Source organism: Mastomys coucha, unplaced genomic scaffold (assembly GCF_008632895.1).
Source record: "Mastomys coucha isolate ucsf_1 unplaced genomic scaffold, UCSF_Mcou_1 pScaffold14, whole genome shotgun sequence".
Lineage (NCBI taxonomy): Eukaryota > Metazoa > Chordata > Mammalia > Rodentia > Muridae > Mastomys > Mastomys coucha.
The window spans coordinates 30,128,435-30,142,658 of NW_022196896.1; the positions used below are offsets into that span (position 1 = coordinate 30,128,435).

The following is a 14,224-nucleotide window of genomic DNA, read 5'->3' on the forward strand; positions in this document are numbered from 1 at the left end:
GGGCCTGGTAAGTAAAGCATGACTCTTAAGGCCTTAATGTCCAGTCAGATTTATATAATAATAAAATCACAGTTTACAAGATGCCAATACAACAATTTCAGAACCAAATAATAAAGACAGTATTCTAACCCAAATAATCTATTTTGTAAAAACCTTTGTGTGGTTGTATGACCACTCAAGATCTGACTCTTCATTGTCCTCTGATTCCATGACCACCTGCTCCTGACCTTTCTCCTCCTCCAACTTTAGCTCCACCTCTTATTCCTGTCCAGTCACAGGTCTGTCACTGCCCTAGTGACATTGGACAGAGAAAATGCTGCCGCATCATACCTCCATGCCTTTGCTCTTCTCATTTGTTAGGACACTGTCTCCTGGACTGACACCTCCTAGCCTTCTGTGATTGGCTACTTGACACAAATAATATTTACAAGACATCTTGAATCCACTTATTGATGATTCACTTTTTAATATAACATTTTTTATTTCAATGTAAGTACTTTAAAACCATACTAGTATAAATATGAGTACCTTTGCAAATAGAGATTGTGTAACAGCAATTTAAACATCGAATTCATAGTATCTTTATAGGAATTCTTTTAGTGAAAACTTTTGGTTATTATTTCAGTGTTGACTTGTCTTTCTCAGGTATATTTTATTAAAGAGCACAATATCGTGGCGCCTTATAAGATAGAACGGGTAAGTAAAGTTTCTCATGTATTATTGAAATTTATGCAGTGATTTTGATCAATAGGATTTTTATGATTCTGTTAACATGTTTAATCATATATGGTAATACTGAGTACTTCAGAGTTTATTAACAGTTATTGCAAAAGGACCCCTGCAATCCACAGGCTTTAGTCTGAATAGCAAAAGCTTAGAGATCTTATTAGAAGGGGAAGAAATGGAGAGATGGCTCAGGGGTTAAGCGCGGGCTGCTCTTTCAGAGGACCAGGGTTTGTTACCTACCTGGCAACTAAAAACCATTTGTAACTCCAATTCCTGTGGATCTCGTGCCCTCTACTGGCATCTAAAGGCATTGTACACACATGATACATAGACATGTATGCAAGCAAAGTGTCCATATGCACACAGTAAAAATAAACATATCTTTTTTTAAGAAGAAAGAAGCTGAAGCTTCAGTGTATAAATTTGTAAGCATATTTTCTATGTATTACTGAAAATTTTTTGCCTAATATTACTAGAAGTTTATTTTTAAGAGAATTCAAGAAATATTTATGGTTTACAGTGTACTCTGTATTTGATCACTCAGTCTTTTACTTATAAGTCTTCGCTTTGTAGACGTTATAAGAATTTATCAAGGAAGCATAGTACTTCTTGAACTCTCCTGTTTTTATCCTTTGTACTGCAGCATACTGTGATGCTATAAGTCCTACTAAAGGAGACTTTACAGGGCTAGGGGGCATATGCAGCTAGCTCCTTATGAAGACACTTCTGTGAATAAGAAAAGCCACATTCTCTGTGCAAACCTAGGCTCACATGCTGAGTCTGCTCCAGTTGCAGGTCAGCCTATGGTATCTTATCCAGCAGTATATGAAACACAAACTGCTTATGCAGTTTTATAGACAAGAGAATGTGTGTATGCAGCTCACATGCACTATGTGTGACTGTCCCTTCCTACTGCTAAGTGTGTCTTACCTTGTGACTGTTATCTTGTTGTGACACTGCCTCTGTCCTTTGACAAAAACCCCTATGGGCAACAAACTAGCCTCCTTTCAAGGTGAAAGCATTCCTGGGTACCCTTCACCAGGTAGCGCCATGGAGACCATCCGACGTACAGAGCTGTATTTCAACTGCTAGCCACACAGCTATTAGTTCATGGGAGGGGCCTGTCAGAACACATATTATCAGGATATTGCAGTTATGTATGTTTGAACACGTGTGTGGATATGTACGTGTGTACGTTTGCGCACATGTGTGCTCGTGCATGTCCATGTATATGTAGCGCATGAGGGAAACTGAGACAGAGAGTGATATGAGGAATTTATTACAAGGATTTAGCACGTGAGATGAGGTAGACATCAGCCTCTGGAGAGCTAACAGTGTAAGATTAGTGTGTCTGAAGGCAGGAAACCCAGTGTCCCAGCGTGGAGACAGTCACAAACAGGGAGATTTTTGGTTTTTTGTTCTCCTTGGACCTTGACAGGCAAGACTCATGTGAAGGAGATCAATCTGTTTGACTCAGTCTAGTGATTTGGATGTGAATTCCACTCAGATACTCCTTCACAGACATCCACGAACAATACATTTGCATTTTTATGACTGACTTTATGTGATTGGACCACAAGACATGCGGACATTGGCAGTTGCTATGCAGATTTTCTTTTTTTTTTCTTGTTGTTGCTGTTTTTTTTTATTAGATATTTTCTTTATTTACACGTAAATTTCTCCATTCCTAGTTTCCCCTCCAAAAAACAAAGAAACAAGCAAAAACAACAAAAACAAACCCCTGTTGCCTCCCCCTTCCCCATGCCTGCCACCCCACCCTCTCCCACTTATTGGCCCTGGCATTCCCCTACACTGGGGCACAGAACTTTCACAGGGCCGAGGTCCTCTCCTCCTATTGATGATCGAATTTGCAATCCTCTACTATACATGTGCCGCCAGAACAATCAGACCCACCATGTGCAGTCCTTGGTTGATGGTTGAGACCCTGGGAGCAAAGCACCAGGCTCACATGCTGCCTCTTCTGTCCTCGTCAGGGAGAAATGGAGTATGTCTTCGAACTGGAAGTTCCTGGGAAGGTAGAAGATGTGGTGGAGACATTGCTCCAGGTAAGCCAGCCTTTCTCTCTAGCACGTGCAGAACACACAGCAGTTAGCCCAGATTGAGCTGGAAGCCCTTGATTTAGGTTTCACTTTTGGTTTTTTGAGGCAGGTGAGCTTACATGGCTCCTGCCAGCCTCCCTCCTGCCTCTTCCTCCCTTGTACTGGGATTAAGTGCATGCTCAAGAAACCTTGTATTTCATATTACACAAATAATTGTCACTTTCTACACATGCTGCAGATTTACTTGGATTTGTTGAATTTGAAAACTTAAGTAAGGAAAGCTGGACGTATCAGAATCTTCACTGTTACTAAGTGACCGAGTAATCGGTATTTTTCCAATGCTTCTAAAATAATACTTGTAATTATCTTCAAGGAAAACTAATGGTGTGTTTTTGTAACATTGTAGCTGCACAGAGCATCCTGCCTTGATAAACTTGGTGACCAAATGGCCATGGTGAGTATCCTGAGCAACTGCTGTGTTTGGTTAGGAGTTAACTTCTGTTTATCTTGTTTATACTCTCATCCATATTTTTTTTTTCTCATCCATATTTTTAAATGGTTTTCTCGTAGATAACAGCTATCTTGCAGTCACGTCTGGCTAGGACATCATTCGACAAAAACAGGTAAGATTTTGAGATTTTGTGAGTTTTTGAGATCTTGCTTTCTGATTAGAAGGCAGGGTTGTGAGAGAGCACTTGCCTCAAACAGGTGAGGCCTTGAGTGCTGGTCCTTAGCAGCGCAGAACGAGCTGCTGCCGTTCATTGTCATCTTACTCCGAACCTGCTCCTCTTAGGGAATGGTCCAGCCTACAAATGAGAGGCCTCAGAGCTTCCTCTGCCTCTCTCCTTCCTGACCTCTGCCACTACAAAGCCCGTGCACCCCCACTGTGGCCATCTCTAGCCTGTCCACTTGTCTTCTCCATTATAATTGGTCCAGTGCACCATAGCAACCCCGAGTCCATCTTCTCAATGCTGGGCTCCCCTCCTCAGTTCCTTGTCACCCCTGAACCCAATGACATACCAAACTTTGTCCTGTGTAAAAAGCACACTTATCATTTGCCCGTTGGAACTTATAATGTACAAGATGACCTGCCGGCATGGCCTCGGCCTCTTCATGGTGGTGCCTGCTCGCTGCTCACAGCTCACAGCTCCAGGTGGAGGTTTGCTCTTGTGAGTTTCTGGGCTTTGGCTGCTCCTCACCGAGCAGATCCTGCTGGTCACACACTTCTTCTTCTCTTGTTCCCTCTCGTTCTCTTTCCTCTGCTCCCTTATCTTAGACCTTTGTTTCTCATGATTAGGACGTGTTCCTGCCTCTTGCTCCTGGATAACCGGACTTTCTGATTTTAGCTTAGCTGTCAGTTCTTCAGGACAGTCTTTCTTTGGCCATTCAAATTGCATCAAGTACTTTCCTATCATTCCCCACAGGACCAAGAAAGTACAGTTATTGTTCTAATGGTTTTCCCATTGATTTTCTTGGCTTTATTAAGCACCCATTACATTTTTCTGAAAATAACGGTGCTTTTTTATTATCCCACTCTCTTGTCCATTTCCTGCCTTATATTAATTAGATGTGAGCTACTTGCCTATATTTTTATGTCATATTCTTCCATATAATTTTATCTTTACAATGACTGTTGATACCTGGTGGTACAAGCAATCTATACCTCCACTTCTAAGGAATCTAACCTCCTAGGGTATCAGGTGCACATGTGGTACACAGAGATACATGTGAGCAAGACTCATGAACACAACTTGGAATAAATAAAATCTTAAAAAAATTTAAAAGTGCTTCTCTTTGAAAGTTTTAATTTACTTGTCCTGAACCCAAGATGTTATACTGAGGGATTTAAAGAGGAATTTTTGTAGTTATATAATGAGATATTCTAGTTAAGTGAATAACTAGAGAGTAAACTTGCACATATAAGCTTTCATCATATTTTTGAAGAAATGTCTCTTATTGAAGAAATACCACTATGCTTTCTCTACTTCTTATGTGAAAAGATTCAAATTCTGACACCCTTAAAGGATAATCTAATGAACATAGATATACTATAACTTATGAGATATGTGTTTGTTAATGCATTTCCAGTTTCCTTTGGATCTTGCCATGCTCACTGACATATTCATGTCACTTCTCTGCTGGGTGTGCATTTTGTTCAAGCATTTTTCTAAATGTCATTATGCCCTCGGTAGTGCAACAGGACAGGCAGCTCGTGTGTGGCATGTGAATGGCATTAGCTATTCTTAGGCTTCTCGTTTTGTTATCTCAACATGCAAAGGAGGTGGCTATAGTTCATGCAAACACTGTGTCCTTGCAGATAAGGAATTTAGGCCCCAAAGGGGTGCGTGTGTGTATGCCCCTATACATTCCCACGAATTTGCTTGATTCCGTTTCTTTTCCAAATATTTGTTACTGGCATAGAAATGTAATAATTTTTTTTTTATATTGGTCGTATACCCTGCCGTTTCTAAGTTCACACATTAGTGAATACTAGATGTTTTTTGTTTGTTTGTTTTTCTTGGTTTGGTTGGTTTCTCTATTGTTGGTTTTTAATCATTTCTGGACAAAGACAGTTTCACAGAAATTTCTGTTTATTTTCTGCTTGCTGTCTCAGTGCACCATTTTGTTAATGGATACCTTGGAAGCAGATGTCCTGCCTTATTCTTGATATTGGGGAAAAAGGAGTGTAATACTTATCACTAAGGAGTGGTGCTAGCTGAAGGTTTCCATAGACACCATTGTCACAGTGAGGAAGCTCATTTTTTACTTTGGTTAAACCTTTTTCAATAAAAGATTTTTGTAAATTGTTCTGTACTTATAGAGGTAATTTCTTTTCATTTATTCTGTTAATATAAATTATATTGACTTTTTAGTATTAAATGAACTATGTATTTGTGTAAAAATATTATTTAAGATGATGGTATGTGATCCTCTCTGTTGCTTTGTGGGCATTTCATTAGATGTGTTTGCCAGTATCTACTTGGGGACATTGCTCTGTCATTCTCTAACATTTGTTTTGGTGCAAGGTTCTCTTGACCTCACAGAATGGATTAGCATGTTTATTGTGGTCCTGTGTTTACAAGAAGATACTTTTTCTTACAGTATCTTTATAATTTGTAGATAAAACTATATAAATTTACTGTATTCTTAGAGATTGTGCTTAGTGTAGTTTGTTTGTTTGTTTTTACTGTTATTTTGCTATGTGGCTCAAACTATCACAAAATTCACAATTCTTTTCTTTCCATCTCGTCAGCATTGTGGTATAAGTCAGACCAGCACACCCAGCTTAGCTTACTTCTTTATGTTTTGTTGTTGTTGTTTTTTAAATATGTATGGATGTTTTGCCTGCTTGTGTGTCTATTTACCATGTGCATTTCTGGTACCTAGGAGAACCCAGGAGAGGCTTTTGTTTTCTGTAAAACTAGAGTTACGAATGCATATGAGCTGTTCTGTGCGTGCTGGGAACCCAACCCAGGTCCTCTGCAAGAGCAGCGATTGTTCTTAACTGCTGAGCCATTTCTTCAGCCCTGGTCTTATTATTTAAATTAGATGCAGGACTATTTAATTTGTAAGTTGCTTCTTACATCTATTTGATAAATTGTGTATTTCAGTAATCTATGAGACATGTGTGTCTCTTAGAAACCCTTAACACTTGTGAAATTAAAAAACAGAAACAAAACCAAAGCTATTTGTGTAGTTGGGGTGGTCCGCATGTGTGTGCCTGCCATGAGGCCCATGTGGCAGGCAGAGGACAAGTCTCGAGAGATGTTGAGCCATCCCATGGTAGCATGTCTTCTAAAGCTAGCAGGCTGGAGTCGTGCTGTTTGTGTCTTCCTCCTGGTGAGACTTTGTGTCCCCTCATTTTCCTTTGTGAGTGTTGCAAAGGGGTTGCACATCTTACCAACCTCAAGTAATGACCGTTGTCTTAGTTTTCTAGTCTTCCATTTTATTTAAAGCTGACTTCTCTCCCCAGCTTATAGAGAGCCAAGAAGGCCTCCTGTAGCTGCTAGGAGAAGGCTACAGGAGCAGGCATCAGGCTGTGTCTTGTTACAGTAGCACTTCATCTTAGAAGGTCCCCGCTAAAGAACTGCTTCAGGACCCCTTTCAGTCACCCGTTTTGTAATTAACAATGTCAGTTCTTCCTTTGCCCATAGGTGATTAGAAGGATGTTGCTTAGTTTTTGCACAGCTGAGGATTTTGTAGTTATCTTCCCATTGCTGGTTATTAATATTACATGATCAGAAAATATGTTTTATGTTTCATTTCTCTGGTGTTTGAAGTTGTCTCATAGTCCAATACACGGCCACTCTTGGTGACTATTTCCTGGTTCCTGGCAGGAAACCTATGCAGCTCTTGAGTCCCTGTCTGCAATACTGGTTCTCTTCCAGCTGGCTGAGGGTCCTTCTGAGGGTGTAGACCATTGCAGTGCTTTGTTGACTCGCTTGTCATTTGCTGGAGAGATACACTAAAGCTGACACTGACGGTTGTAGAACTTCAGGAGCTGTGGAAGCCTGCAGACTGTCTCCCCTGTGAAGCCACCCTCCTCCTGCCTCTGACCTGGGGGTCTCTTTTCTTCCCTCTTGTAGTCAAGGTTATTTAAATACGTTTGCACTGTCAGGTTTCTAAAGACTCATGAGGACTGACCCACTTACCGATTGATTTCGATCAGTAGTGGAGAACTTCAAGGGTGTCTTGGAGTTTTCACATTTTCAGTTAGAGGAGAGTTTGTGTCAGTGTTGTGTCCTGGAAATAAGAGATTTCTTTACTACCCCAGAGCCAGGACTGAGCCAGTCCTGCATGATAAGCGCATGCTCTAGCGCCGAGCTGTACTTCTAGGTCCCAGAGATTTACTTTTAATCCAGTTATTTAACTAAGTAATCACCCTAAAATATTGATAATTTAGTCATTTCCACACTACTTTTTTATTCATAAAACAGAAATGGAGCAGTTTTTTAGCTAAGCATTTAGGAGTGAGTGGTTTTATATGGAGAAATGAAACTGACATAAAAGCAGTTGTAATTATGTGTTCTAGTCCTGGTAAAGTAAGTATGCTAAGGATAGGGGCTTTCTCTGTAGCTCAGGCTCCTGCCTCGGCCTCCTCCCTAGTGCTGCATAAGAGGTGCACACTGCTGCTCTCAGTTCTAAACGTAGGTCTTAACGATATGAAAGTAGAAAGTCACATGATACAGGAAGAGCTTCAGGACTGACCATTTGGGAGACATTTGTTTCTGTGATATGTAAGCTTTTCAATTAAAAGGAAAGCCAGGCCTCCAGTATGCCACTTGAAAGCCTGTCAACTTTATTTAAGCGCCACTTCATGAGTGTAGTGTTTAGACAGATAAGCAAGCACATACACATGTGGCTAAGCCTAGGTAGTAGATCAGTTCCTAACCTTTCCTTCTTTTGCTGGAAACGTCTTGGCAGGTTCCAGAGCATTTCTGAAAAGCTGCACATGGAGTGCAAAGCAGAGATGGTGACACCTCTGGTGACGAATCCTGGGCACGTGTGCATTACAGACACCAACCTGTATTTCCAGCCTCTCAATGGGTACCCGGTACGTAGATCACGGGGCGTGTACATCACGGGGCCATGTACATCACAGGGCCGTGTACATCGCGGGGCCGTGTACATCGAGGGGCCGTGTATATCATGGGGCGTGTACATCGAGGGCCGTGTACATCATGGGGCGTGTACACCACAGGGTCATGTACAGTGCTTGCTTCTGTCTTTCAGTTAAATTTTCCAGGAACCTGACATTACAATTACTGTGCCCTCACATCTTGGGGAAGGACAAAGTCATTTGGCAACCCTGTATAGCAGCGTGACTTCCTAGTGCCCTGTGTAGTTGGAGTCGGGTGTACACTCATCCGAATTTCAGCCATTCTGAAGGACCTTGTACCAAGTAGTGGGTTAAGAAAGTCCACCCTCATTATAGGTGAGACTTCTGCTAGAAAGCACAGGAAAGACACCATGGAAGTGCTGTGGTGAATGAGAAATTGATGGGGAGAAGGGGACAGGTGTTTCTCTTTCACTGCAGACAGTAGCTCTGTTTTCCTTGAGTGGTGGTGTAAGGTTCTCACAGCTAGCGTGGAGTCATGTAAGACGCCACAGTCAGGGCTGTAGGACCCCTCTCACCATCTAGAAAACCATCTTCTCTTTGCGAAGAATGCTAGGCCTCAAACTGCCAGGAAGTGAACATAAACTCAGATCTCTACACTAACACTGGTAAAGACTTGCTGCTTATCCAGAGATGGGCCTTTTCCGCGTGGGCCGTGAGAGCAGGACAAGTCCCATCTTTCTGGCCACACAACTGCGCCATTTGCAGGGCACCTTAACCATAGTGGGCATTTTCCGTGGAAGAAGAGTATGCCCTGGAAATTGTCTGTCATTGGCTCTAAACTCCTCAGACATGGTGTCATAACACTTCTGTCCACTAGGTGGTGGCACATACTGAGCAAAGCTTCCAGTGACATGGCACATGGCTGGCTGGCATGGTATTTTGATACTGGCTACTACTGTTACTATTTTTGGTCAAAAACTTGCAGAAAATACATGGCACCATAGCCTCAGGGGACACAGTGCACATGTGTTTATTCCCAGGCCCCTGGCCAGGCTTCCTCACTGTTGCAGAGCCTGGCTTTCCTGTCACCTGGGAGCAGGAATGAGAAGCTTTGCCCTTTATCTAAGCATACAATATTTTCTAATTTTGAGTCTTTCTTAGTTCTGTTTTCAAGTTCCAAAGAATCAAAAATTTTTCCTTTAAAAAAGAAGCAGTTTTAATTATGTTTATGAGCTTTAATACTCTGTAATATTAAGGAAATAAAAAAACATAATTCTTTAAAATAAAAAAAGATGTTAGGATAAAGCAAGCTCTAGAGAACCCCGAGGCTGGAGCAATAATTCAGTAGTTAAGAGCATGTGCTGCCAGCCGTCGGGACCAGAGCTAGAACCCTGGCACCCATAGCACATAGCGTCCCATGCATACCAGTAACCTAGCACAGAGCCAGGTGGAGGCAGGTTCAGGGAGAGACCCTGCCCCAAAGGGTAGGTGGACAGAGAGAGAGCAGAGGGCACCTGATGATCTCTTCTGGCCTTACACATAAGTGACGATACTTGTAGCCCTACATACATAGATGCATGCATACACTCTAAGGTACACAGACAATCAGACAGACAGACAGAGAAATAATTTTTTAAAAGAACAAACTTTTTGAATAGCTATTTATGCTCGTTCCTGAATGTTCCACACCATACACCAACCCTTGTGATAACTGAAAGATGAAGGTACCATCATCATCTGAGATTACGGACAGGGTTAGAACCATGTCCGAGCAGAATGTGAAACCAGGTATGACTTGTCCAAGATCTCTCCTAGGTGTTTACCTGCAGCTCACTGGGAAGGCAAGGAGTGTGGTTCTTTTCCTCCCTACTGTAAGATACAAATGAGCAGTTTCTAGTTGAGCTAAAATGGTGACTTGATATTGTCTTTGTGCTTTTTAAAGAAACCTGTGGTCCAGATAACACTCCAAGATGTCCGGCGTATTTACAAAAGGAGGCACGGCCTCATGCCTTTGGTGAGTTCAGGTCCTATACAGTTGCCTGGAGGGGATTATCAAGCCTGCAGGTGTAGCAGCTGATTGACTTACAGGCCCCTGCACAGGCCTGGAAGCACAAGTGTGCGGTATGTGAACATGTGGAAGCGAGAAATTGATACAATAATAACATTTCTGCAAATAGGTTCTGTTCCAGAAAATATTTTCTGCTCAAAGACCAAAAAGGCTAGAGGGTTCTTAAGCTTCCCACTCCTGAATTTTCAGAGCTTCTGGCCTGAGGCTAGAACAGTGTTTGCCGAACAGTCCAGTGTTCCTCCCACCTCGTACCCACTGCAGCTGCGTCTCAGAGTAAGACTGGGAGGACCCTCAAAGTCCTTTAGTACAGTGAGAGAGTACAGGCAAACAGCTTAGTGTACCTTTGAGCTCAATGAAAGAGAAATAGTGAAGGCAACCATAAAGCATTCAGCTGCTTCTTCTCACCACTTCCCTTACTGTGCACACACAACGCTTACGTTTGTCTCACATATGCACCTTAGAGATTAATCCCCACTGAGTACATGATTCCAAGGTGTTTTGAATTGACATCAGTATAAATTTATTTTCTCTTGCAGATTATAACTAGCTTGTTTTTGTACTTTTAAGTTGTGAAATTCAAGTTCTTTGCTGCCTACTTTCTGTCCATTTCTAATGTTTGGAGAAAATCAAGGAAAGCAGATACTATTAGAAATCTGTGCTCTTACTGTAGGAGATCAGTCAGATGGAATTCTCATTGGTTCATCCGTCTCCCTCATTTCTGTCACAACTGCTGTGAGGACACAGAGAGCAGCTGTGAACCCAGGACTCACTTCCTAACTTCCCTAGCTAATGACTGAACCCAGGACCCATCTGGGCTCCTTGCTGTCTTTTCCCATCTTGCTTTGCCAGCAGAATGCCCATAAAGCTTATTGTTTTCTTTTCTCTTGAGACTTGGCCTTACTCTACAGACCAAGTGGCCCAGAACTCATGATCACCTGCATCAGCCTCCAGAGTGCTGGGAAAACATCTAGCTCATAGATTTTTTTTAAAATAACCATAATTGAATGGGCTATTTGATTATTAATTTGTTATGTTTCATGGTTGGTTGGTCATCTAATTTTAAATTTCAGAATTGTAAATTCATAAAAGCTATTGTCAGTAGCAGTATTTGGTACCAAAGAGAATTACATTGTTTGCCTAAGTTATATCTATTGTTCTCAAGAATTTTTTTTTTTTTTTTTTTTTTTTTTTTTTTTTTTTTTTTTTTTTTGGTTTTTTGAGACAGGGTTTCTCTGTGTAGTCCCGGCTATCCTGGAACTTAACTCTGTAGACCAGGCTGACCTTGAACTCAGAAACCCACCTACCTCTGCCTCCCAAGTGCTGGGATTAAAGGCGTACGCCACCACCGCCCAGCTGTTCTCAAGAATTTTTAAGACCACACATGTGAATATAGGGACACATATCCTTGAATCAAATTACAAATGTAAACAAGGTCGAAAGCTCAAGCGTATAGATGCTTCCCTGACTTTTAAGATTCTGTCCATTGTGATTTCAGGGTGGACATGGTGCTGTTTGTTGTATTCTTTCTGAATCTCTAGGGCTTGGAGGTGTTCTGCACAGAAGACGACCTGTGTTCTGACATATACCTGAAGTTCTATGAGCCTCAAGACAGAGATGACCTCTATTTTTATATTGCCACGTACCTAGGTTTGCCGCTCTCTTTATGTCTGTTTAGTGAAAGTAGTTAAGCCCCTAAGAAGCTGGGACAGCAAATAAGAGAACAGACATCACTTCACCATAGTTATACTTGTTTGTTCTCTGATATAATATCTTAAAAACAAGAGAAATGTGAATTTATTTTGGTAATAGTTCATTTGTGTGTTTTTAGAGCTCTTGATGTTTAAATACGTCCCTATTTTAATGACCTCCAACTTGAGTGAGTTACAAAGAGTCTACTCAAGTGTTTTTATGTCCAGTCACGTCATTAATTTGTGAATATCAAACCAGAGTGTTTTTAAGGTGGGAGAGGATGTTTGCGTGTAGATGAATGCGGAGGTTGCCGCCAAAGCCGCTCCCTCCCTCTGCTTTCCAGCCGCCACTCCCTCTGTCTGAGTTCACTTCTAAGTTTGTTCAAGCTTTCCCCAAAGGGTCCAAGAGCTAAAGTAAAGAAATGTTTCATGTTTTAAACCCTTTCCTGGTAGTTAACTAGAAACTTGGTAAAAAGTAAGCAAGAATACAGAAATACCAAAACAGCATAGGAGCTAAGTTATTTGATATATCCAGGAAAGAGTTTAGATTCAGAAAAGCAGAATTTTCTAAACAAAATGGCAAATCCACTCATTGGTGGGAAAGTTGAGTCATCCCAGTCTTTTTAAATCCAAAGTTTCACTAAGAGGCCATTTTTCCTTCCTGTTTGCTCTGGTTTGACACTTAGTCCTGCTGCAAAATTCCCTTTTTCTTTGGAGTTTTGTTTTTCTTGAGATCATAGAGAACATGTAGCTGATAAACTGGCAGTGGCCCACCTCTTCAGATGGTTTTGTTCTGGTTTCATAAAAAATATGGGGACAGTATGCGCAAGTGGCCGTGGTTCTTAAAACTGTCCAAACCCAGCACATTCGGTAGAACTCTGTGCTACTCACTGTGGACTTGTCATCTGTTGTCACACAATACTTGTTTATTCATACCATATTCTCAGTATTTGTAAAGTTACGTAATATCTGGGAGTGGCTTGGTAGAAGTTCATTATACTTAACTTCTTTTCCTGGGTCCTTGTGAGAATGAATGAACAATTCAGAAGCTCCTAGAAGGGGCCGCACTCAGTAGGCTTGTTCTGACACATTAAGTCAAAGCTAGCCAAAGCCCTGTGAAGGCAGTGACCACCAAGGCCCCTCTCCCTCAGAACACCATGCTGCAGAACACACTGCAGAGAGCTATATGCTGCAATGGCAGCGAGGGCACCTCTCGAACTACCAGTACCTGCTCCACCTCAACAACCTGGCCGACCGCAGCTGCAATGACCTGTCCCAGTACCCAGTGTTTCCGTGGATAATAAGTGACTACTCCAGCCCAGACCTAGGTGAGTGCTGTCATGCATGGGTTCCAGTGGGGAGCTGCTTCCAAAGGGAAGGATGCTGTCTTGGTTAGGCCTTTACTGCAGTGAACAGACGCCAAGACCAAGGCAACTCTTTTTTTTTTTTTTTTTTTTTAAAGACTGCGGATACTTATTTTGAGGCAATTAGGACATGACTCCAGATGGTGGTATACACATGGGAATTGGAAAGAGATTAAGCACATCTTAATATATCCCATCTTATTATAAGGGGAATTGTTTGTTTACAGGATGTCTATTAAAGTCTCTTTTATAGGAGCTTGTATCATGGTCAAAGCCAAGACAAATAAGTATATATTCTGCCTGTTGTTGTGACTGTAAAATTATATCAATTGTCATATTTTATAAAGTATAGAGCAAAAAGCAAATAGAAGTTCCTTGAATGCTTAGTTTAAAGATTTATAAAAGTCTGTCTTAAATACATTTATCTTTATCATGAAAATAACAATCAAATATTTCCTTAAAGAAACTCTTCAAAGTATATGTGCATCAGCAGATCTGTACACATCTAGTTGAACTAGAGTATTTTTCAGAGCAAATTATTTCTCTCTCTTTTATAATTGATTATCCTAGTTATAGGCCAATAATGGTCTTTTATTGAGAATAAATACTAGAACTCAAGGTCTATAACAATTTACAGTGTTCATAGTATACATAAAACTCTCTCTTTCTCTTTGTGTGTGTGTGTTTGTGGTTTTTTTTTCTTTTATTAGATATTTTCTTTATTTACATGTCATATTTTCCAGTTTCCCCTCCAAAAA

The 14,224-nt window shown here is 41.1% G+C and overlaps 1 protein-coding gene across 2 annotated transcripts in view; it reads left to right on the plus strand.

The window, feature by feature from the left end:
• Positions 1-14,224, plus strand: part of Nsmaf (neutral sphingomyelinase activation associated factor) — a 60,014-nt gene that overhangs the window by 19,977 nt on the left and 25,813 nt on the right. For both annotated transcript variants that reach the window (XM_031366681.1, XM_031366682.1), the window contains exons 6-13: positions 646-696; positions 2,721-2,792; positions 3,193-3,240; positions 3,357-3,409; positions 8,211-8,340; positions 10,289-10,360; positions 11,953-12,061; positions 13,254-13,430. In XM_031366681.1, the coding sequence (XP_031222541.1) occupies positions 646-696; positions 2,721-2,792; positions 3,193-3,240; positions 3,357-3,409; positions 8,211-8,340; positions 10,289-10,360; positions 11,953-12,061; positions 13,254-13,430 (712 nt within the window). The remainder of the gene's footprint in view (positions 1-645; positions 697-2,720; positions 2,793-3,192; positions 3,241-3,356; positions 3,410-8,210; positions 8,341-10,288; positions 10,361-11,952; positions 12,062-13,253; positions 13,431-14,224) is intronic.